At 43.3% G+C, this 25,290-nt stretch overlaps 2 protein-coding genes across 7 annotated transcripts in view; one reads left to right on the top strand and one right to left on the bottom strand.

Moving 5' to 3' along the window:
• Nucleotides 1-25,290, top strand: part of macrod1 (mono-ADP ribosylhydrolase 1) — a 147,418-nt gene that overhangs the window by 26,168 nt on the left and 95,960 nt on the right. The gene's annotated exons all lie outside the window — the stretch shown is intronic.
• Nucleotides 5,836-25,290, bottom strand: part of flrt1b (fibronectin leucine rich transmembrane protein 1b) — a 40,550-nt gene continuing 21,095 nt past the window's right edge. For all 4 annotated transcript variants that reach the window (XM_085297022.1, XM_085297004.1, XM_085297012.1 and 1 more), the window contains exons 2-3: nucleotides 14,063-15,145; nucleotides 5,836-11,346 (exon numbers count right to left, since the gene is read on the bottom strand). In XM_085297022.1, the coding sequence (XP_085153148.1) occupies nucleotides 9,130-11,331 (2,202 nt within the window). In that variant the 5' untranslated portion in view covers nucleotides 11,332-11,346; nucleotides 14,063-15,145 and the 3' untranslated portion in view covers nucleotides 5,836-9,129. The remainder of the gene's footprint in view (nucleotides 11,347-14,062; nucleotides 15,146-25,290) is intronic.

Below are 25,290 nucleotides of genomic sequence, written 5' to 3'. Positions count from 1 at the left end.
TTGTTGTCTTAGCGCAGCATTAAATAACGCAGGTTTGAACTGGGCAGTTACCTTTTAAGTTCAGCTGCACATTGTGTGCTACACCTCTGGAATGATCACAATTCACTGTGTGGCATTTTCAACTAAGTAATGAATAATTTACTGTGCTCCAGGAATTCATTTATTTTTTGGCTGAGTTGTGTCTGCCTCTGCTGAAGAAAGGCTGAGAGCCAGTACTCCAGAGAAATCACAAGTTGCCATAACTACAAGTGCTGAGGTCTCTGTGTAGTCCAGAGTATAGCCCCAGAGAGGTGGGCAGTAAGCCGACCATGAATGACGGCTGAGAGCTGTGGAAGACCACATCCAGCAGGAGCCGGCTGCCTGAAGCGCCCTTTAGCCAGAGTCGTTCCTCTGCAGTGTTTGCTCGTGTGGGTTGAATGGCTGATGGGTTATCGTATGAGAAAAAGAAAGCTATCAATTATTCACTTAATGTCAGCCTGGGATAGATAATGAGACAAATCGCACGACGACTACTTAAGGTTGACTTTAATTCTCTAGTTCTCTTGAATTTAGATGCTCTTTTTCTCCTGAAAGCAAGGTTACAAAAGCAATCCTGTGTTTTAGGGGCTCATAATTAAGCTAAACTAAAAGATAACATGCACAGTGATCGGAAATTGAATAGAAGACAATTGCTGTACAAGGAAAATTTGGTTATCTTTTTGCACATGCTTTGAGTGTAGTTACAGCTGAACTTTACTTGGAAGACTTCTTTTTTTTTTGTACTCCTTCACACTAGAGGGGCTTTGCAGTAGCACCAAAGTGTCTCTCTCTGATAGACAGCCTAATTCATACAGTTGGTGTTTTCATAATCCCCCAGAGGCTGTCTTGGTGTGCTCTCTGTCTTGTTTATTCCACTGATGTCCTCTCCACCCACTGCTACCAAAGAAGCCAGACCACTGCAGCCTAATGTCTGTTTGTTGTTGTTGTTGTTGTTATAGCTCTTCATCCCTCTGAGGTATCTCATTGGTTTCTAGGAGTGTGTCGGTATAAAAGATACACACGAGTGTTTTTAATCTGGCCCCCGGGATCACTGGTCCCTTGTCAATTCAGGCTATACAAATGTGTGTCCAATAATGAGAACCTTTAAAATTGATTTAAAACTGCTGTGTTTGTCATGAGTTGGTGTTTGTAAATCTGTGCACGTCTGTTGAGAGCTGTTTTCATATCCTGCAAAGATTTGAGGAAGGCAAGGTCTCGAGAGAGTTTTTGCTTAATGAACAAAAAGTAAAATGGCTTTGTTAAAAAAAATCACACTAAGTGGGGAAAGGTGCTGTTTGGAGTCGAGCTGTAAAATGAATAAGAGAGAAAAGGAAAAACTAAAATCCAATCTTCAGGAAAAAGAGCCTTCATGTTATAGTCACCAACATGTTTTTACTTGAATCATAACTCAAGACCTGATTTGAATTTTTTTTTCAATAAAAAAACATATTTTTTTTAATGTTTGTTTTCTGCTTGTTTGCTGTATACTAAAGCATTTTCATTCCAGTGTGTGAAATAGTTCTGCTCTGTCGGGTACACACGGTGTCCTTGGGCTTTAGGGCCTTGACACATCAGTCACAGTAATATTGGACGCTGAAAGACTGGTTAAAGAGCCAAGTCCACGGTCCACGTGTAACTGAATTACATGGACATGAAAAACAAGTATTTACAGAATACCAAATAATTAAATAACCACCGACACTGAGCTAGAGTATTGCTCAAAAGTCTTGAGCCATCTATTTCTTTATACTTGGCTTCAAAGGAGCCACAATTTCTTAGATTTTTTAAAGCGATCTTCAGTAATAGTTCGTCTGATAACGACTGTGTTGAGTCTGTTCCTTCCCATTCCATGCAAGGCCACCTGGGTTGGCTGGAAGACTGTTTACTTAGCCTAGCAGGGCGAAGCTGAACTATGGACACACATACACTTACACTGATAAGCACACACTCATCCCCCTCCCTTTCCAAACGCCTTCGATGCTTGTTTCCTGCGGGGGAACACGGCAGGTCTGTGTGCCGCGCTGGAATGGTAGCGCTGTGCAGGGCGGCTGCTGTGTTCGCTTCGGATTACTCCTCACCCCCCACCCAATCCCGTGGCTTGTCATGTCTTTCACAAAGTTGTGCTGTGGACATTTATGTGCTTTTTGTGCAAAGGAGTTTTTTTTGTTTCCTGTTCTCATGCTGTCCTACCATGGAAGCACAGCATGAGTAGAGGTCTCTTTTTTTCCTCTTGTACTTTCCCATTGTAGTGTACATTTCAGTGTTTTTCTGTAACGCTACCGATCTCCGACCTGTATCCCCATGTGATGTCTGTGTTGTGTGTGTAAGGTCAGGGGGTCCCATTTCACTGCAGGGCAACCTGCATGTGGCGAATAAAGCTTTGATTGATTGATTGATTGATTGATTGATTGATTGATTGGTTGATTGATCTGGGTTTCTGAAGCTCCTTAAAAGTTTGTGTTTGGAAATTGGCTACATTTTTACCCATTTTCCATCCAGTCCTTATACCTGACCATTGTTTAAGCCACTTAACATTGACCTACGAATCATTCAAGCATAAATAAGGTGCCTAACTCAATGTATGAAGCACTGTTGTCTTCACATGTCAACTAAGTAAAGAACCTATGTTATATTGTATCATTAGGCACTTACAAGCAGCCGACCACAAAAATAGACATTTTGTTCCCATTGCTTTAGTTCCTTGTCAGTGTTGTGTTCAGTTTTTCAGACCTAAATGAAAAGCTGCAGATCTTGTCTTTTCCCTAATTACTGCCAGACTTGTTGAATCAATGAACAATTAAATAGAACCTGTGTGACAGAGTGAAGGAGGATAACAGAAAAAGCAACACATTGTGCAACAATCTAAAGAAACTGCAGACCGCCCCGACTCCGCAGCAGCAGGAAGGCTCCACACTCCAGACCGCAGTCGGACGGCCAACTCCTCCTCCTAGTCCTAGCCCCCCTGCTCCAGCAGGTCGCAGAGAACGGGGGTGAGAGAAGACTCCGAACCTCCCTCCACCCGCTCATTGTAATGTTGATGCATGTGTGTTCTAAGGTGCATTTAAAACCCAGGAGGGCTTGGAGCTACCTGCCAGAGAGCAGCAGGTAAGCGCATGGTCCCTCCTGCTAGCCCTCAATGTCTACGTGTATTTAAAATTGAGAGGTGGGCAACGATGCCAGGGGTGGGGTGTACACCCTGATGGTACTTTGGACTCCGTGTATCGTGCCCACCCCCAAGATCCTATATGTATGTGTAATGAGAGTGTGAGTAATGTGAATGTCTAAGTTGTGGGATAAAATTGAGGCAGAGGCAGCCAGAAGGGGACAGGGGGGGGGGGGGGGTAGCCTCCTCTGCACCCTGGTGACATACCCCTACTCCAAGGCCCTGCATGTGTGGGTGGTTGTGGTGGAGCGGGAAGAGCGAGGCAGCTGGAGATGGGGAGGGAAGGAAGGGAGGGGCAAGTGACCCCTCCCTGGGGCCAGCTCCCCCGCTGACCCCAGTAGGCACCCCCATACTCCGCGACCCGCCAGGGAAAGGGGGCCCAGGCCCATCCAGACCGGGCCCAGTGCAGCAGCGCCGCCCGGCCCCACAGAGCCCGGGACAGTCCACCCAACCCCACCACAGAGAAAACTGCACCCACCCCACCATCCACTCATCTTCCAGACTACATAAGACAATAAACACCCAGGCTGAGATCTTCCTCCACCTCTCCTGTATCTCCCCCTCCTGCAGAGGGAGCTCCTGAGGAGAGGAAAGCTCCTGCAAGATGTGACAATCTCCCCCACCAGTTGAAGAGCCCCCCAGGTGGCTCGACGCACCGGCGGCACCCTGTGTGTGATCATCTTGACAGAGAAAATGTTTGTTTCAAGAAACTGCTGTACCCGTTTTCCATTTCTATAAAGAACTGAGGGCCGGCTCAAGACTTTTGCACAGTGCTGTATTTTTCTGAAACGTCACACTCAGCTTGATCTGGAAGTAGCTGCCGCTGCAGCCGGTGAAGCTGTGGCTGGATCTGCGTGCCATAACAACATTATTATGAGATCAAACATACTGAAATGTGCCAGTTCTGATATGTTCACACTCAAAGCTTAAAGCATTAGGCACAAAAGTTGGCAGAACACCCTAACACACGTTAGATTAGCATTTTTAGATTATATGCTTTACTGGTTGTGGAGCTGTGATAACAAAATGCAGGGTCTTTGACATTGTGTCATTTAGTTTGGCTCTAGCTCAGAGTGAAAGTTCAGTGAATTTTAAGGTTATTTGGCTGTTGATACGGTGCCCTTTTTTGTATGAAAGTAACTCTGGCAATGACCAATGCGAATCTGGTCAGATGGAGAGCATATAAAGCAAAAAAAAAAAAAATTAAATAGCTGTCTGTTGTCCCTGAGATTGTGGCGCTAATTTGGCTTAACAATTAGCCCCTTCCCAAATTAAATGCATGCTAAAAAATGACAGCTACCTTGTGTGTTTAAGTGCAATACCAAGAAGTCATTTATAAGCATTTGTATGTGATGAGTTAGAAGTAAACGGGCAGTTTGACTGTTGCCGTAAAGACAGTGCATAATGGCACCGATGCTAAAGGACACCTTGTGCATATCTGTGAAATGCCAGCGGCTTTGACAACGCAGCAGTATTTGAGGTCCTCTCATGTTTATATGTTGCATCTGTTCATGTTTTTCTCTGCCGTGCCCTTGACTGCTGCGAAGTCAAGAAAGAAAATGTAAACTTACACATTCACCCGTGCAGTGCCTTTTCTTTTCTCAGCTCTGCCTCAGTATTTGTAGAAACATTTGCATTCAAACTATCTGTGCCAAAAAGATTATGTTGTGGATTTGATTCGGTTGACTGTGCATGCATACATGCATTTCCTCAAATGCATGCATTGAGAGGAATACAGTGACCTTTTCACTAAATAAGCTTATAAATGCACGCAAACAGCGGAAGATAACTCGCGTTGCGGCTTTAAATCATCCGTGGCAGCACTGTTGTGAAGAAAATACTGAGCATAGAGTTTAAAATGCAACCGACCAGTGCAAGAATAAATTTAGCCCAAACAGATGCTTACCCCCAGTCTCGGAGTATACATCTTTTTCTTGGGTGTAATGCGAGTTAGGATAATTAAGCTGCAGGACCTGATGTTAGATAATGGACCGCGGCAGTGAAAGGCGTCCATAATGACCGATGAGAACTCGGGCCATTGTTGTTAAGAGCGTGGACGCCAAGATGCAGCCGCACACCGCCAGACGTATAATCACAGATCCTGTAGATAGTCATACGAAGTCATCAGCGTGCGGCAAACCATTTCTGTCTACAGTATTTTTCTTTCAGACTCCTTCCTTCTCAAACACCCATCACAAGCAGTTACTCTAAGATGGACACGTATACACTCCCCCGTTCGTTATATTGATCCATGCTTACACAAGCATTAGCACTCACTTAGAATGAGAGGCATGTCTTCACCCAAACTCAGGAGCACCGAGCACAAACACATCCATACAAATGGACGCAGCCGAGTTTCTCGTGTCACTCTGTGAAATACGCACTTGAACTTGTCAGGATAAAAATATGCGTCCTTCCGAATGGAATCGGAGCGCATAGACGCTGATGTATTCATCCAGTGTGTGTGATTTAACGAGGCCTGCTCCGTCTCGTCATAAATCATGTTAATAATCTGAGCTTCCCATTGATTTTTAGTTTTTAAGCCCTCCCCCCGCCCACTCTGGTGCATTATTTGACATCTCCAGCCTTTCCTTCTGATTTGATGAACTCCACTCAGACGCACGCACACACAGAACTCACGAATCCGCTCTTCCTTTTAGAAGTCTTTATTCATCTGCGTAGAAAAAAAGACGACAGACCAATAAATGGAATAGCGTTTTGCACCCTTTTTTTATGTTTATACATAAGAGTGTTTTCATTATCACATCTGAGGGTGACACTTTTAAAGGAAAAGGATCTCTACACAGAATGAAAGGAAGCTTCAGTGCTTTTAAAAAAATTAAAAAAAAAAAAAAACCAACCCTAAAAAACCCACACCGGAGCTCTTCCAATATTACTGGTACACTGTAACACAGGTTGAAAAAGAGAAAGAGAGCTACACAAAGTAAGACTTGGGTTTCAACACTTACAGGCTCTATCTAAATCACCCCTCTCCACTCTCCCCCTTTATTTTTCTCTCTCTACCTTCTCCTCTTCCTCTTCCTGTTAATCTCTGGCTGTATTTTATTAGCGTCTTCTTTGATGTTCCTCCTGCCTTAAAGTACATTAGTGTGGTCAGCGAGAGGCGGTCAGAAAGCAGGGGGTCGCTCGTTTCCCTGTGGTTGTCTTTGAGTTGAATTGCACAGTGTAGCGGTCAGGCTGTGATCCCAGTCACCAGAACATAGTGTCTATGCTGTGCTAAGGCCTATAAAACCACACGACCTGAGTCAACTTATACGTTTCACCTCCCAGAATGCACTAGATCAGGTGTGATTATACTAGTTGTTTTAGTTTCTCCAATTCAGCTAATCTTTATTATAATACAAGTAAATGAATTGCCTTTGTATATGACAGTGTAAGAGGAAAGGCCACAATTTCATTGTTGATCTAAATTAACTGATTAAAGAGGACCTATTATGCGCTTCCCTATTTCAAACGTGGGCCTTAAAAAAACTAACTTCAAATTGCTCTGTTATTTTTTTGTTTCTACTCTTTGATCTGTTCATATCAAATACGAGGCGATCTCTATAATATGGTCATCACAGGCACACAGCTCTAGTTGTGAGCACAGCACTCCCACCAGTCTGCTGTTCAAACCCTCTGAGGGGCACAGGAAAGGGAGCTGAAGTGGCTCATCTCAGACAGTGGGTGAACTGAGGGGCTGCACCGAGATAAATGACGGTAATTTTGGATTGTAATTCATGCAAAGCAACTCTGGTGCTCGAAGAATAAAAATATGAGGCTGGAAATGAGCAGAATAGGTCCACTTGAATCATCTGGTCCATACAACGTGAGGCAATTGTGGAAAAACGTCTGTCTTAGATTCCTGCACCCTGGGGTAATGTCTTTGAACTGCTTGGTTCATTTAACTAACAGTAAAAAGAGATAAAGATTTTCAATTTACTGAGTAATAAGACTGAGAAAAACTGCAAATACTTAAAATTGGGAAGCTGCAACAGGGAAACATTTGGCATTTGTTTATACAGAGGGATAAAATATTTAAATTTTTAATTTTGGGAGTTTTACAGTTTGGTCAGGTGTTTTTAACTGATTCCTGATTCCTGTCTGGTATTTTTGCTGTAGTCAATCAATATATTGTAAGCCACTAATAGAGGTCTTTATATACAAATCATTCTTACTCTCTTTTTAAATAAACACAGAGAAAAATATTTTCCCCCCGCTGTAGTCGAATAGATTTGTTAAGAGTGGATTTTAACAAAGAGTAATCAGACCAGTGCCGTTCCAACTTCCACCAAAAAAAGTGTCAGCTGCTAAAACTTATTTTTAATTAAGAAGGTTTAGCCATCCTCTAGAAGATAATGGGTTACTATAATAAGATGTGTGATTAGGATTCTTTCACTTCATTTGCAAAGATAATTTAATAATGACACCAGACCACAATAAAAACTGGGTACATGCAGTGCTGAAATTCCAAGATGAAGTTTTTTTTCTTCCTTTTTTTTTTTTTTTACAATAATAGTCGTTCTTGTCAGGCTTGTCTGTTGTCCTGTGGTCTTGGCAATCAGTGTATTTTTTACTCAGATTGTCTCGCCGTGCTTCTTGTCCTTGTTGTTGTCCTACCGATGTTTTTAAAATCCTGAAATGTGCTGTTTATTTTAAAAAAAAGATACACGAGGTGAAAGGTAACTACCGAGAAATGTTAAATTCATCTTTGAATTTCAATGATCACAGGCACCTGAAAACAGTCCTTGAAGGAAGCATGCACTCTGTTATCACTCGGCATGTGCTGAGTGCAGTGGGTACACTGTGGGCAAAAACTTCATTCTTTTTTTTTCTCTTCTTTTTTGGACTATGATGTCACATTATTCCAGTTGTCAACCCTCTTCTTTAACCACCCACTCCCTTCTTGATCCCCCACCTTTTTTCCTCTTTGTGTGCTTTTTTACCTCCTGCTGCTGCATTTGTCACACGCCCTTTTTTCCACTTAGCTCCCCTTTTCTGTCCTCGCTCTTTGCCTGAAGCCAACACACCTCTCTCTGCGTCTACATTCCCCCCAACACAGCTCCGCACCCTCTTTTTTTCCTCATCTCCTTTGATGTTTTCTCCATCCATCCATCCATCCATCTATCCATCCATCCATCCATCACCCCCACCCCAAACACATGCTCTCTCTCTCACTCTCATTAGTCTCCTCGTGCTGTGGTTTGTGTCTCTCGTCTCTGTCAGAACTGTTATCACTGCTGTCAGCTCCCTTGGCGAGAACAAAGTCGTCCTCTGCTCACAGCACCACAAAAGACACAAGAGAAATAAAAGGAAAGAGCCTCAGCTGAAGAAAAAAAAAAAAAAAAGAGGCGGAAAGGAGGAAAAAATTAAAAAGGAGGGGAATAAACCAGAGGAAAGGAAGGGGCTTGGAACACATCTTTTCATGTCAACCATGATGCATTGTCATCTGTGGGTTATAACAACCATTGATTTCTTCCTCTGTCATCCCTTTTATCTATACAGCACAAAGCTTACAGTTGGTTGGAAGATTTGAGACCTATCTCTATACACATCAAGTGCCTTTTCCCCATATTATAAATATATCTCCTTCTAAATCAGCTAAGCCTAGTATATCAACCTCAAATAATTTACTGTGTATTATCATTAGCTGAGAAGAACAGTAGGTTTGAAAGACACTGAGATATCCAAAAGAGAAACTGTAACCATTTATAAGAAGCGCTGAAAGAAGGGCCTACTATAAATTGTATTTATACAGTAGAAGAGTATAGTAGGACTTACACTTCTGTCACTCTAGCAATTGTCCAATTAACATAGCAGAAATTCTCTACTTAACAAACCAATCAGAATTGAACCAGCAGAGGCACAGAGGGTACTTTGGAAACCAAGGACAAAATAACCACTAGCCAACAGGGCTTTCGTGGCTCAGGGAGTGCGTCCCTGTATCATCACGTGTAGGCATAATCTATGTCAGGGATGCCACCCTCTCTGTAGCCACGGTTGGTGCCATATGTAACACGATGGTGGCTGGTTTGGCTGAGGATGGTGCCATTTAGGCTGCCAGCTCCGTGACTGCTCCGGTAGGTCCCGTTAGCTTGGGAGGAAGAGGAGGAGGAGGAGGGGAAAATGGTGTGGATGTAGGTGACATCCTCCAGCTTAGGCTGAACAGGCTGATGGGCCATAGCTGTCATCTGAAACCCTGCAGGAGGGGCCCTGATCTCTAAGATGGAAGTGTCTTTCTTGGTGCCTGACTCTACATAGTCATCATAATGTTTTCCTCCCCGGCCCCTGTTGTATGAGCCCGAGTCCCCGGATATGTAACCTGATCTCTGTCCATACCAGCAGAAGATGCCAAAGATTAACAGAAGGCTCACTAATGCTGTGGCACCCCCAATAATCCCAGCCAGTGGCAGGGCTGTTAATTCTGAGTCTGGTCCCTTTTTATCTGAGCCCTCTTCTCCTGAGTGTGCCAGAGCATCTCCAGTCTCTATCTGTGCACAGGCCGGGGCTGAGTCTTTACTGTCCGTGTCCGTGCTGACAGCTCGAGACGAACCCATGCTGGGGCTCCCAAAGGAAGTTTCCTGTCGTAATGGCAGCAGGCAGATGAGGTAATGGGAGCGTGGGGTGAGCTGGGTTAGAAGATACTGCCTCCTTTCTCCAGGTACCAAAGTCTCTGTTATTGAACCGAGAGCTGCACTGCTGCCCAGCCTCAGCCACGACAGGCGGAAGGAGGGTGCCGGCTCTGGACAAAGCCAACTCACCAGCACGCTGTCTGAAGAGAGAGGTTTTACAGTCAGCTCCAGTGCCTCTCCAGATACGTGCCCTCCTTCACCTGGGGGCAGAGGCATAACTAGGCCTGGCCGCTTAGCTCGCAGGGTGAAAAGAGAACCCTGTGTGGGGATGAGCAGAGAGGTAGTGGTGGTGCTGCCATGGGGGACTGAAGCCACTGCTTGACCCCCTCCAACACCATCTTCACCTCCTCCATCTTTGTCTGCTGGGTTCATCCCTATTCCAGTATTAGGAACAGGAGGGGGACCTTCACACTGCTCCATCAGAGAAGTTAGGTCTCTAAGGGCCTGATCCCTTACAGGCTCAGGCCCCTGACAGGTTAGACCCCTAACTGTAACCGCCGCCCCCCGACCGTGCAGCCAGGCATGGAGCCAGCGAAGGTTGCAGCCGCAGTACCAGGGGTTTCCTCGCAGCAGTAGCAGCTCCAGGCTTTCTGTGTCCTTAAAAAGTCCCCGGGGCAGAGTGGTGAGATTATTCCCCGACAGGTCCAGCCTCTGCAGCCGCCGCATCCCATCTAGCGCCCCCCTCGAGATGTGGGTCATACCATTGTCTTGCAAATGGAGTCGCACAAGGTGAGCTGAAGGCAGGTTGGCAGGTGGAGACTGCAGAGCGTTCCTGACCAGTGAAAGCTCAGTCAGGTTGGAAAGACGAGAAAAGGTGTCATCTGCTATGCGTGTGTTGGCCAGCAGGTTCCCGTCCAGGACCAAGCGTCTCAGAGAGGAGAGCCCACGGAAGGCATGAGTAGGGATGGTGCTGATTCTGTTGTCATCCAGTCGCAACTCTTCCAAGGATGTTGGCAGGCCTGCGGGGATGCTTGACAGGTGGTTCCGAGACAGAAACAGCAGTCGAAGCCGTGGGGTCCCAGAAAAGGCTCGGTCCTGGATGCTAACGGTGGATATCGAGTTATCATCCAGGTGTAAACGTTCTAGTAATGGTAACTTGGCAAGAGCCGACCGCGGTAACGTTCGTATATTATTATCCTGCAAATGGAGCTCCCGTAATGAAGGCGAGAGGTGTATAGGAAATTCATCCAACTGGTTGGCATACAGGTAAATCACTCGTATGGAAGTGCTGCGTTCCAGCGACGGTGGCAGCCCGGCGTTACTCAGGCGGTTGCTCTGTAAGTACAGGATGGCAGCCGTTAACGGCAGCGGAGGAATAATGCTGAGGCCACGGTCATTGCAGTAGACAAAACCCTCGTCGCAGCGGCAAACCGAGGGGCAAACTATGCCCTCGTCTCCCTCTCCCGTCTCCATGGCAATTGCCGCTGCCGCCAGTTCCAGCACCTCAGCCAATAAGGTGAGGCACAGGAGGAGCAGGAAGAGCCAATCGCGGAGTTCTGCAACACTCTCAGCTGCCATGGTGGCGCACAGCTCCTGATAGGAGAGAAAATGGAAAACTGGATCAAAACAAAGTACAGACACTGAAACCCAATGATTCTAAAATGAATGGAGAAAAAAAAATTCATTATATTCAAATAGGGAAGCAAAAAAGAAGGACGAGACAGAGCGAGATAGTTTTGCTGTGGGGTCTATCTCCAAAATTACTCGACCAAAGTGCTGTGTTTTCTACCTGCTGATAAAAGTAGAGTCTCTTTAAATCTCTAAAGTGCAAAAGATTTGGGGATTGAATCATCAGATGCACTTATAAGAAGCTGCCCACTATTATATGGGTCAGGGCGACCAAGCAAAAGACAAACGCACATTTAGAGACAGAGTGTGATGAGGGGTGGATTGACTGGACGAAGAGGATTACGAGAATCGGAGAAAGCAAAGGGACGACAGAAATGGAGAAAATTGGACAGTGACATTTGAAGGAAGGGAAAATAAGTGAAGAGGAGTTTTTTTTTTTTCTTCCACAGAGATTAACTGAAATGGAGTGAGTGACATGAAACTAAAATGGAGGCGAGATCGGGGAGGAGGAAATCAGATTAATTGCCCACAGTCCAGTTGATGGCTCAGAGAGTAGCAGAACTACTAAACTTGTTGTTATTGCCCTATATCTACCCCTAATAAATATATATGATAAAACTGAAGAGAATATAGAAGAAAAGCAGAGAAATTTAGGTTTCATATTGTATACTCAGAAACACAATTTATCTATCAGAGGTCGTGACCAAAACACACACTGAGAAATTTGCTCACACAAATAAACAAATGTACTGAGCACAAAGCATTCACATACAGAAGTCTCAGTACAAGCTGACATGTATAATGCATGGTTTCACTCAGTTGTTATTGTTCGTGAAATTTCTATAAATTATTCAGGAAAGTGGTCCTGAAATCCCAGAAATGTTTTAGTGAGATATTTTACAGAGAAGCATTTTTCTGCAACATTAATAGGTTCCTTGGTCGATGTTTTATGATTTGTCTCCTTGCAAATCCTTGACACCAACATCAATAACATGAATTTACAATTCAGATAAAATGATCTCCGTACGTGCACATTCACGGCTCACTATATTTAGAATATGAAAAATATACAGTGGTGAAAGTTGTGGAAATTGCATTGTGGCGTCCTCGTGTTTGAATCCTTTCTTTTAAGTAGCCCGAGGCTGGAAAATGTGCCCTGATGTGAAATGCCTGACATGATTTGACAGCACATTTGATAAACAAATCCTCTAAAGGCAAGTTTCCCCCCCCCCCCCCCCCTTTCTCCGCCCCTTCTGCACATGCATGTTTGTGCGTGTGTGTTTGTATGTGAACTCTGTGCTACATGTAAAATTGCCCCTTGGCTGCAGTCAAAATCCATGCAAAGCAAACGAGAGATGGCAACAATAGTTGAGAGGCAAGGAGGGAGGGGTGGAGGCGAGGAGACAGATGGACAGTAGGACAGTCAGGAGGAGGAGGAGAGAGGGGGAAATGAGTTCCTGGCAGTGAAGACTGAAGTCACTATCAGCTGGAAAAAGAATAATGGCTCCAAATATTGGTTTGGTGTCATTTTTTTCTATTCTGTGAGATGGATGTAAAAATAGCCGCATTTGTGTACCTGTACATGCTTGTGTGTGTGCCTCTGATGCATGTGTGCGTTTGTGTATGAGAGAAAGATCTGTATCAACAACAACTAGCTCCTGTCTCAGCTCGACACCGGCAGCATTTGATATGTCAGGGTGAAAAAGAGTGTGTGCCACCTAATTCGACGTGGACCCAGACTTGATTTTTCTCTTTTCTTAATAGTATTTTTAGCTCGAATCTGACTATTTCTTTCCCCGGCATGTGAGAGACAGAAAAAGAAAGAAAGAGGTACACATACACACAAGAGGGGCTGTCAAGGTACGAGCTGAGACCATATTGGGATGCTCTATGAATATCAACTAGCATATGTTTCAGTGCCACACTATCCCTGCTTCCCTTTCATAAACATCCTCTTGGCACAAGCTGGCATGTGTGTTTCTTGCCCACATGCCAAGGTTTCCCATCGACACGTTCTTTTAATGATCCTGATTTTTCTCTCGTCTCTCTCCCCTCCCTCGTCCATCCTCTCGCTCTCTCTCTCTCTCGCTGCATCTTTATCACGCCGTGTACCTCTCCAATCCGCCCACCTCCCCTTGATAATCTTTCATTATATCTACTTTCAGGTTTGTTTACAGAAGTGTCCGTGCAGTCATCCTCCTCCTCTCCTCCCCTGTTTCTATCTCTCTAATCCTCTTTTATCGTTTCCTCTTCAGTCGTCCGTTGATTCCTGCACACTGAGATTGGATCAATCGGCTCTCCGCTTCCTCTCCTGTCCTCTCCTCCACTGCAACTTAGTTTCTGTTTTTCATTTAGATGCACCTCTCCCCCAAATCTCTTCCTCCTCCACCACTCCCGTCTCTTTCTTACTCCCTCGGCATTCTTGCCTCGGCATTCCCTTTCCGCTCCCTTGTGTTTTTTTTGTTTTTGACCCCCCACTTCCCACAAACATTTTAATCATGTTCTGAAGTAAAGGAGCACAGAGCTGGTGTGTGTTTTCTAGTGTCTTCCTTCCTATCCTGTAGCTCAAAGCAAGATGTAAGTGTAGTGTTCCTCACTGTGATGAATGAAGTGTACGTGCGTGCGTGTGTGTGTGAAAGGTCTGATCGACCCAGGATGTGATTGCCAAGGGCTTGCTCACCTGTTCAGTGTCTGTGCCTTTCACGCCCGCCGCAGCCTTGTTTTTCTCTATCAAGGATTTGTGGAGGGGAGTATTAGTGTTTATATGGGTTATTGAGGATGTTGCTGTGGATCTCTGCGTGTTAGCACAATTTCAGTCTCCTTCGAATCGTTCAGAAGTGTAGCCTCTTTCCTTCGGGCCGTTGAATCTTCCTCAGCTTGGGTGAATGATGATAGGGATGATGATAGCCTGTACTCCAGGGCTCCACAAGTAGCAACACCAGCATGGCTCAAAGCCGTCTCGGCATCCACATTTGTGTCTTCTTTGTGTGTGTGTGTGTGTGTGTGTGTGTGTCCTGCTGTCAAATTCTCTCTCTCTTGGTAAGGGGCTTTTAGGCCTGCCAACTCAAGTCATCTTCAGCAAGTGTCCAGAGGCCTAATTCTGAAACAGCCACCCCCCCCACACTCAAATGCTACAGTTGGGCAGACAGTCAGAAGATGGTTGTGGGCTCAAGGGTCCTTCTTCGAAGTCAAAAGCGACCCTGGTTACTCATGCAGGCAGTGGGTCATGCAAAAATAGTACTGTACCGAGCGGCACTTGCTTCAAATAGACAGGTAGTGGTTTTAATAGATGATCGGCGTGAGGAAAATGAGAATAAGTACGCTTTTCACAGCTCGGAAAAATCCAACAAAGTGTCCTTGATCTGTTATTAGAGCTGTACTATAACAATTATTACAACATGCACTTCACGGTTCAGTGATAGTAATGAGCACTTTTTAAGGCAGTGATGGACAGGCTGGCCTCAGTAAGAGTGCCGACTGTATGAGCAGGATTCAAGGGAAAAGCTCCTTTCTCCTTCTCCCTCAGTTTCAAGCACTCTCTCCTCTGTTAAATGTTTGATCACTTCCTTCTCAGTTCACACAGATCATCTTCAGCAAAGCCAGATGACAGCATGTATTGTATACCGTCCGCTTTAAGGAGTGCTGTGATGGGCTGGCTCAGTGTGAAGAGTTGGTGGAAATGGACAGCCTTTGTATCCTGAAGGTAGACTTCACTGGTGTCGACTTCAGCAGGACAGCTGGCTGAGTGTTAGTGAGCGCCGACCTGAAAAGAGACAGCAGGCAAGAGTAGTATTAGAGGCTTCATTTGGAGATGCATTTGAGCAACGAGGTAAAATCTGTCTGATACAATGGGCCATTTGTAACACATCAGACGTGAAAAGAGAGTGCACAACAAGGAGGATTAAAGGTCACTGATTCAGTTCACGACACTCTTTACAAATTTTGGATTACTGTATGATGCTAATGGAACCAGAGACATTATAATAGAGAGCCAGAGAGACGTGGCACAGATTTTGATGGAAGATCGCTTCAAAAGATGGATGGATGGACAGTGCTGTCTACAAGCCTTTTGTTTCAAAATGTAACATGCAAATGCATGCGCAACAAATGTAGCTGCATAAATACAGCTTAATCAAAATAAGTGAGCCGCGTGATAATGATGATGGTGACACTTGTAGAAGTTATGCTAAAATATTTCAAGATGTGCCAAGAATTAAGACTGAGTCTTCTGAAGTAACGTGTCTTAGAAGCTGCATAAAATACATTATGTCATTGGCTTTGGGGCCAAGCGAGTCACTTTAAGTCATTCGTGTATCTACATTTTAACGAAAGCCTCTTAAGTTTGAGTCGGCTTGTAGTTTTTACTCTTATTTTAAGCGATGTTAAAAGCTTCATTTTCTTAACCACTGGAGCTTGTCACAGCTGTTTTTGGGTGAGAGGTGGGGTAATAACCACTCTATCACAGGACACAGAGAGACAGAAAACCATTCACACTTAGACATATGGCCAGTTTAAAATCACCAACCTTAAACTAATTTAAAGAAATGGATTCTGGTTAATAAAGGGGAATTGTTCTCATAAATCTGTTGTGGTAATGATCATAGAGTTTATTATATTTCCACAAAAAGAATATTTTAAATATTGGCTTAATGCTTAATGTGCCGTAAATGAAACATCTTCTAATATATCTTCATTTGTTACACCTGTTTTGTGTAAATGATGCCACCATGTGCTGTTGAGTCTTAATGTTGGCACAATACAGAATCCTAAAAGGTACAGGCTAAATAATTATCCCCATCTGAATGGTTATACCTCTTAAAATTAAGTACCTCGTGAAAATACTTCCTGAAGGTCACCACTGCATATGCACAGCACTGTGCTCCCAGTAGACACAAACCTCCCATTAAGGTAACTCCATATTTTATATCTGTGTTTTTTTTGTGTTTTTCTCTTCAGACAAATCTTTTGAGCTTTTATTAACCATCACGCACTAAGTGCCTGTATCTTATGTGCAGAATCAAACCCCCAGTGAACACTGGTTTTAGAGATATAAGGTTTTCATCAGGCATACTGAGTGTACAGAGACAAATTCATCAAGGCCATTAACTGCTCTGCTGCTCACATTCGCCTCTTCACTTCATCCCAAAGTAAGTAGACTACATCGCCAACTGGGAAATTATTATCCAGTTTGCTTAAACACAAATAGAGACAAACAAAGGCGTCCTCATTTTCATTTTCAAAGGACACGCGCTGCAGCTGAGAAGAACTTGGTCAACAGGCTTATGTCTGTACTCCTGTACATCCTCGAGGGCTGTTAAAAGCTGTGCACTCAGGGCGATGGTGTACAGGTTTTTGTTTCCCATGTGATGTAACTGGTTCCACAGATGGAAACTGGATGTGCAGTTCAGTGAGGTGTTTGGCGAGATAAATGATCCTTTTTATAGGACGTCTTCAGATTGATATCCAGTTGATGCCTAGTAAACTTATTCATATGTGCAGACTGTGGCTAACTCGCATAATGAAAATCAAGCGACGTGGGGCAGAATGATAAAGAGGCAGTGTTTTTGCCAAATGTGTCGACTTTGTTATTGGCATTAAGGAGAAATGAGATAATGGTCTAAGCAAGGACTTGGTGCGGCACTCATTGTTATTCAGTTCATTTGTAATTTGTTAAGGTCTAACAGTTTGCATTTTTGGACTTTAAAGTAGCTACAAAAATAAACACTAATTGGATGTCATCAGTCACGTATTAACAGCAGATGTCACCTTTAATAACGTGAACTGTCATTTTAAAGCTAGTCGCTTTACTTAGCTATAATTTCTGAGCCAACTACTCTTAGACTCTGCACTAATCTTTGCATACTGCAGGCAAAACGTCTGCCTGCACTGGACAAGAAGTGACTATTGAGCATCAGCAGCATCTCCACAGCTCACTGCCATTGGTCATTAGACATCAATATGTGAAGCTCTATCTGTGTGATGTCAAGGCTGTCCTTAAAACTTTTTTTGATGGAAGCAAGCCTAACTAGTGGGAGTGTGATGGGAGGACAGCAGACATAAGGAGCATCTATCAGAGCAAGGAGCTTGGAGGCAAAGTACATGCTAGTCATTTGGCAGAGTATGAAAACGGCTGTTTGTCAGAGTTTTGAGGAAGATTAGAGAAAGTTTCACCAAGGTAATGACTTTTGTTAGTCATAACTGCTTGAGAACATTAGGGAAATTGCAGCACTTTTCAAAGGAAATCCGTCTAAAAATAACCTTGTAGAAAGATGTTACACAAAACACGAATGGACACACTTTGACATGGAGTCACAATGATAAAGAAGTTCAAGTGTTTTCGTTTATTTCCTCTTTCATGTGGTTTCATTCCTCTGATGTAAACATTTTCTAGAAATGCACTAATTAGTGGTAGAATATAAAAGTATGATAGAAAAGAGAGGTCAGCTGTTTCACTGTTAAGTCATTGAATGATATGAGGTGGGATCAGACCTTCAATATCAGGCAATGAAAATGGAAAAATGAAAACTACTCTTCGAGTGATAGTGAAGGTTGAAAAGGTCTGATGAAAACAAGTAAGCGAACGTCAAATAACAAGTTCTACCTTACTGAAATAACCATCATGTTTCAAAAGGGACTGCGTTTTCTTTGAAGGCGAAGGTGTCTAGTGTCAGGTTTGCATATCGCTTTTCTTCTTGGTCTGCAACCACTCTCCAATCAGTTGATGAATGCACATTTTTCTGTTGTTGATGGCGGTTATCATGGGGTCACTGACTGGTGACCCTGGAGACTAGGATTTGGCAGTAGATTTTAGAATGACTGCCAGCAACTACTTGCAACTATTCTGGGAGCATTTGTTTTTCCCTAGCAACCGGTAGTTGCCAGGTGGTCTACAACTAGTCTCTGGATGAAACACGCCTTAGCTGATTAGTCAAAAAGTTAATTTAAAACAAGGTGGGGGTTATAGCTTGCAAAGGGGGAACAATTATTATCTTTTCTTAATCTTAACTGATAGCAGATTTTGAGTTTAGGACCATTTGTTGGATAAAACACTTCAAACCATATCTGATATGCTCATTTCCAGTTCCATATTTTCATTCTGGGACTCTACTGAGAGGTCAAGAAAGCCCAAATTATCTTGTGCTAAGCTGTGGTGCAGCTTACATTCTTTCCCTTTTAGCTATTTTTCTTCTAACTAGCTACCCCTTGTACACCAGAAGTTTGTAGGTTAAGTGGGTGGCGCTGTGTTAATATAGGTTTTAGGTTGCAGTTTACTAAATTTACAATTACGCTTTATTTCATCAGCTTTTCGCCTGTAGAAAGGTTATATATAGAAAGCAAACTGATGTCTGCTATCGTAATATTATTTCTTCTAATGTTATGTCATCCTCTTTACATAACATGTCACACTGTCACTGAAACAAAGAAGCAGTTAAAAAGAAAGCAGTAATCCATATCGTGTGCTGAGGTCAAAAACATTTCTGACTGACCCTTCACTCCATGTTTTTTCTGTTGTACTCGATTTTTTTTTTTGTCTTTTTGCATAACAGAGACCGGAGAGAACATCTCGTTCCTCAGGGGGACAGAAGTCACTCAGCTCTTGTGAGCCAGTCTACAACAACTGTGTAGCCTACAGGCAGGCAACAGTATGTGACTTTCACTGTGGCATCTGTGCTGTTCAGACGCTCTCACTCCTCTTTCCTTTGTGTAGTAATAAGCAGATATTAGTGTTTTATTTTTCTTTGTTTGGTGCAGAGGCTTATAAAGAAGGCTAGAGATAATAAAACTGCATAAACCAATAAGTGTGATTCTGTACAGATACTGCATCCACATCTGAGCTCAGAGCGACTGAAGACTACAACAAAACAAATCTTTTTACGTTGTGGATACTTTTATGTTAAAGTAAAGTGTACAGATGAACAGTAAAATGATTCGTGTGACTACAGATGTACAGATGGTGGTAACATATGTGCATGAATACAGCCAGAGCATTCGCATGTGCATTGTTAGTGGTCACCTTGTACGATTTGCGGTTGGAAGCTATAACAAGTGGTACTACAGCTGTTTTTGCTGGCATATTCATTTGTACTGACATGAGGTTCGCAAAGAGGAAATGGTGACATTGAGGCTAAGTAGCATGATCAAAAAAAAACAACAACAACCTCAAAACCTTTTCCAAATCCTCCTCCAGATGACCTTCTAGCTGCACTGTCACAAATCTGACACACTGTAGTGGGGGTGGCAGGAAATTGACGATATCAAATCTCCATTTCCATCCACCCTTTGCTCCATCAGGCTGATCAGAATAATTGGGAAAATGGAAAGCAAAGAAAAGTGACAGCTGTGATACTTGGCAGTTTGCTCGCTCTGTGCGCCGGAGTGAGCTAGGACAGAGGAAGTGAGGAAGTAGGAGTTAGGGATTAATAGTTGCGGGGCTGGGGACCAAAGTCTGAGTACTTTGTAATCATGTGGCTGTCTAACCCCAGTGTTAGCGAGGTTGATGAGCATGTGTCCCTGCTGACACACACTCTCTCCATATCCACTCTGCTGAATATTAATATGGAAAAGAGAATTCCTCTGAGCCCCATTGTCAGACGGCCTATTGTTCTCTGCTGGCCTCCGCCTGGGCGCGCGTGTATGTGTGTGTTTTAGTATTAATGCGTAACTTGGTGTCTACATTGTGTGCTTATGCATATTAAGGCCATGTATTCATTGCAAGCGTGCGCTGGCTGCAGCAGAGCAGCCGTTAAAGCGGCAGTTGGGGAGATGAGGGGTGTGTTTGCGGCCCGCCATGGCCAATAAAGACAACTGGCCTGAGAACACTTGGACTAGCCATCAGGGCCCAACACTGGCAATTATTTCACCTAGAGGCGCTATCAGTAAAATGAACACTCTCATTAAAACCGTGTCCACATGTGTGTGCATTTAAATGCGTGTGCGCACACCCAAGTCAATTTAGAGACACGGCAAATATATGGCAACACAACTGCTCGTCTTTCAATCAAAGGGTAATGTGCTGTTTATGATGTTTTGACTGCGGTTGTGTGCTTGCGCACATGAGTGTTTACATACTGAGTTCTCTCGGCGTGCCCATGTGAGCACACGCGTGAGCGTGTACGTCTGTGTTAGCTGTGTGTATGCATCTGTATGGATTTATGTGTGTGAGTGTGTGACTGTTTAACTACCCCACACACGTAACCTCCCCATCTCTGCCTCCCCGTTTCTCATTTACTGAGCCAGCGCCAGTGAGGAGGAGTGTGGGGAAACGAGAAAACAAGTGATAGGAGGGGGAGGAGAATGAGAGATGGTGAAATAGAGGCGGAGAGGGAGGTGAGGAGGGTATAGGTTTATACAGGGAAAAAAAAATGAAGTGAGGCTGGAGTAAAAGGGAGAAAGAGAGCAGGGACGGCAGAGAAGAGGGGAAGATAGAGAAGCAGGAAGATGGGGGAAAGAGAAAGAGGCAGAGGAGGAGGCAGCAGATTTATGAAGCCATTGGAATGTAATTTGGAGGCAGAAATTACTGTCAGCCTGTGCAAGGTTTAAAGTCAGTGAAGCCTGAATCCAGGCCCTGCCTCTGTGTGTGTGTTTGTGTGGCAAGTATCAGACAAATGGATAGCAAATGTGATGCAGAGTAATACCACAGAAGCTCCGCAGTTACTTGTCATACACAATGAATGCAGCGTGTAAGTGTTTATGCACACGCACGTTTTTTACAACTACTCCATGCATGAGTGACATGACTGTATGGCATCAGAACACAACCCAGCATTCATATTTAACAGCTCATATTTCATCGATGCTTGAAGACACAGATACACCCCCGCACGCAAACGCGCACACACACTTGCACAAACACAGGCGCTGAATTCTTGTCGGGCTCCGAAGGCCATGACTCCGGCAGAATCAGTCGAGGGTGTCGACGTGGACAGAACGAAGGCTGGAGGGAGCTGAGCGGGAAAGAAAAAGACAGAGAGCGTGTCAAGGATAGACAGAGAGAAAGGTAGAGGTGGGAAATGAAAAAGATGGAGGGGGAGAGAGAGGGAGAGACTCTAAGAGGAGCTAAAAAGAAGAGCGAGAGGGATGTGACTAGCTTTCTAACGCAGCAACACACAGCTTCCATTTAGCATGAGAGGGAGGGGCGGAGAGGGAGAGAGATGAGGGAAGCGACAAAGCAGGAATAATCAGCAAACATCTAAAGGGAGGGAAAGGCTCAATACAGTATATTTTTTCTGATCTGGCGTTACTTTGACAGTTGGTTGTAATGCACACACTTGGGGTTGGCTCTATTTTTGCTGCTAATTTCTACACCGACTTCTCATCGATTAGTTGCAGTGAGCACAAAGGGCAAGCAGTTGAGGCTGGAGTTATTTTTGAAATATTATCCTTTTGACAACACTTTCCTTAAAAAAGAAAAGAAAACCAATACAGTGTTGGTCTGCCCCTCAATGCTTCCTGACCTCCTTAAACTGCCTGCGGCTCTCAGCCCAAAGCCCATTTGTTTGTACTGAAGAAGAACATCTTTAAAACTGCAAATAATTAGTGCATTTGCTGAGGATTACATGGCAATGTATGCGCTTCTATTGAGGGAAAGCACTCTTTATTTTAAAAAGCGTTACCTCCAATAGTATTGTATTTGTAATAATGAGGATCGTTTATTGACATTGGAATGATTCCAATCTACCTCCTCCTTCTCCCAAATTCATCTAAAAAAAGAAATTTAGAAATAAAAGAAAAAAGCCTCCCCTGGTAATATTGGAAGTCCATTACTGGCTTGATGCAAAGCTTGGTGGGCATCCCTAGTCTGAATAGATGAAATGTGGACTTGCATTGCCTAATGCTGCAGTCACACTTGGGGAAAATAGTGGTTAGAGACCACAACATGACAGAAATTATTGTGACCGTGTACAATGAACTTAAAATCTCTGAGTCAGTCTCCAGTCTGAGATCGAATGGGGTCACAAACAATTACGTGGAATCTGTTTGTGATAATATGGTGATTAGCTGTTATTAATACAGCAAATATGGCAAATCTGTTGCCGTCAGTGTTGCAAATGTGTTATTGTCAGATATTAAATTTCATATTAACTACCGGAAATTCAGAAATTGCTCCACAAATAGTGACCTAGCTGCTGCAGGACGACGGTTTAGCTGCAAAATTAACTAGGCGCTCAGTAACCTTCCTTTTATGCAGGAATACAACCAGAATACAACTAGCTGGCAACCCACTGAGTCGAGCCTCCTGTAGATATGTGTGGCAGATACTTTCATTGAACTCGGATTGACTGCAATGTACTGGATCAGTTCAGTTCAATGTATTTATTTGAAAGGGAAAATGCAGTTTAACGTAATTCCAGAACAGAGCACATAAAACTGCTGTGCTGCACATCGAATTTAAGTCTGCTACTAATTTCCAGCACTTGTCCCTTGTTGGGCTTTTACATTAGTAATGCACAAGCAATATTTACAACTTTCAGTTAGATAAAACCATAATAAACATGTAGAGATGGTGATGGTCTGTCTGAGAGTCTAAGTTGGACTGTGATTGTTTAGCGACCTGTGCAAACACCTTGTGATCAAAAGTGGCTGCCGCAGCGATTTGCAATTGGTTTCCGACAGCAAAGAAAATCTGACGCAGTCACCCGACAATTACAGATTTTCCTCTAAAGGCAGGAAGTTACCATCCTCTCTTTTACTTTAGTGAGACTGAGTCACAGACTGGAGCTTTTTAGGACATTTTCCAGATATGAGGTACAAAATGTAACTAAAATTCAGAAGGTTCAGCAATAACATGAAATTGACTTGTTTCATTCACTCAGAAATGGAACAAAATGTTTGTACAGAGATCCAAGTGCAGTAGTTTAGCGCTGTGATACAAGAGTTTATGCGTGACAATAATGAAAATCTCAATTTTATTGCTTACATATTTGATTTCTCTTGTGTAACAAAACTTATATTTTCTTTGTTTCTTCTTCTGTTGTTGCAAAATGAAATCGGTGAAATGTCAGTCTTTCTTTGTGCTGCTTTTTGTTTTGGCCATTTCAAGCTGAGGACTGAATCCCTCACTGCATAACTGCAGGAATGTGAAGCAGTGCTCTGAAAATTCCAACACGTTTGTTGTTGCACACATGGAGAAGGGGAAAAAATGTCACACTTCTGATAAATGTCAAGACAAATGTGTTTAACACAGTGACTGGGTAAGATCAGCTTCTTAAAGCAGATCAGTGCTTGGGTGGTTTACGCACCACCCAGCTGCTCCCCTAAAATGGATGCCTCTGAAACACACAGACACACAAAGTTCTCCAGATCTTTTCCACACTTTCTGAAACGAACGTCGACACCGTCACCCTCTCAGTCTCTCTTCTTGCTCTTTTGGCCTGTGGACTGACTTTCTCGCTGACACACAACGCATCAGCTCTCTATTCTTTTCTCCTCGTTGCCAGTGATAACGAAAGCAGCACCATTATGCACTGTGACAACACTACCTCCCACTTACTCTTCAAGGCAGTTCATACCACAGTACAAACTCTGTTTCTGTCTCCGCCTGCTTCCCTCCATCTCTCTCCTCTCACTCAGAATAGTGTTGAGGTCAATTAGCTCTGAATTTGCTTATACACTTGGCTGACTGCTTCAGGATGCTGGAAGGTGTTAAGGAGCATCTGTAGATTATTTAAAAGGTTTTCAAACAGTTTTTTTTCTCTGACATTCATCCCCTTTAACACCTTCTCCTACTGTTTGCTATTTACATGTTTCTACATTTTTTTTTTGGTCTCTCCCTTTCTTTCTTTATCTTAGATTTTCTCTCTTTGTTAAGTAAAACTAAACTTTTTGCATTATTACTTTATTACAACAGATGGGTAAAGTTATTGTTATGTAAATGAAGCAGTTTTCTGCTAAAGTTTCAACACCTCTAGATTAACTTTGAAAAAAACAAACAAAAACCCCCAGATTTAAGTTGATCTATCTTTGTTTTTTATTTACAGACGATAAATTGAGTGTGATCTTTGAGTTATCGTGGTTTAGTAGTGATGCAAATGGATAACTTGCCATTTGTAGGAGTTTCATAAATGATGAAAACTCCACCGATCAATCACGATCGTCACATTGTTATCGCCACAGGCCAAAGATGGAAAAGCCACCAGCATCATTAAGGGGACAAATTATGCTGGCTGTCTGGACTGGTCCAACCTCAGTCGTGTGTGGCTGTGCTGAGCGGGGGCTATCCCCTCACGCCTGAGAGGATATGTGGCCGAAATGGTGCGTTATTTCCAGTTTATCCTTCAGAATATAGTTTGGACAGAAATATACAAGGCAAGATAATAAACGTTGGATCTTTGCATAACTGCTTGACTGTCTTGGTGTATGCCTTGGTGGTGTATACGTTTTGTATGCCCCATCACATTTGTTGATACTAATTAAAGTTGAAATTTAGCCATTTAAAAAAAAAAAGTATTTAAGTTATCTTAAAACACCATATGTAAGGTACAACATACACTAACATATTTTTTTCTCCAGCGTCACTGGAAGATGAGGATCTTACTGGCTCAGAAACAAAAGCCACCTTAATTACTTAACATTTATATAAATATATGCTAGCTTAATCTATAATAATATAGCATTTAATGTATCAGTAGTTTTTTTTTTATTGTATTGATCCTTTAAATCTCAAAAATGATCCAATAACTAAAGCTTTAAGGGAGTAAATGCTGCTGACCCGTGCATGCTGCAGGTAACCCTGTTGTCTGCCTTCAACAAAGGTAAAAAAAAAAAAAAGTTTGTGGCAAACTGGATAAATGATATTTATTTCAGGGTTAGGGTTAGGGGTTAGGGTTGTGCTGTCACTGGGTTTGGGAGCAGGTGGAATAGACTGAATTTTCTTCACAATTTAAAAAAAAAAACTCAGCAGGTGTTTTC

The sequence above is a fragment of the Mchenga conophoros genome, linkage group LG2, assembly GCF_057382185.1.
Source record: "Mchenga conophoros isolate Kocher_MC1m ecotype Shallow Benthic linkage group LG2, M_conophoros_male_GT1.1, whole genome shotgun sequence".
Taxonomy (NCBI): Eukaryota; Metazoa; Chordata; class Actinopteri; order Cichliformes; family Cichlidae; genus Mchenga; species Mchenga conophoros.
This window is presented reverse-complemented; position numbering and strand designations above follow the sequence as displayed.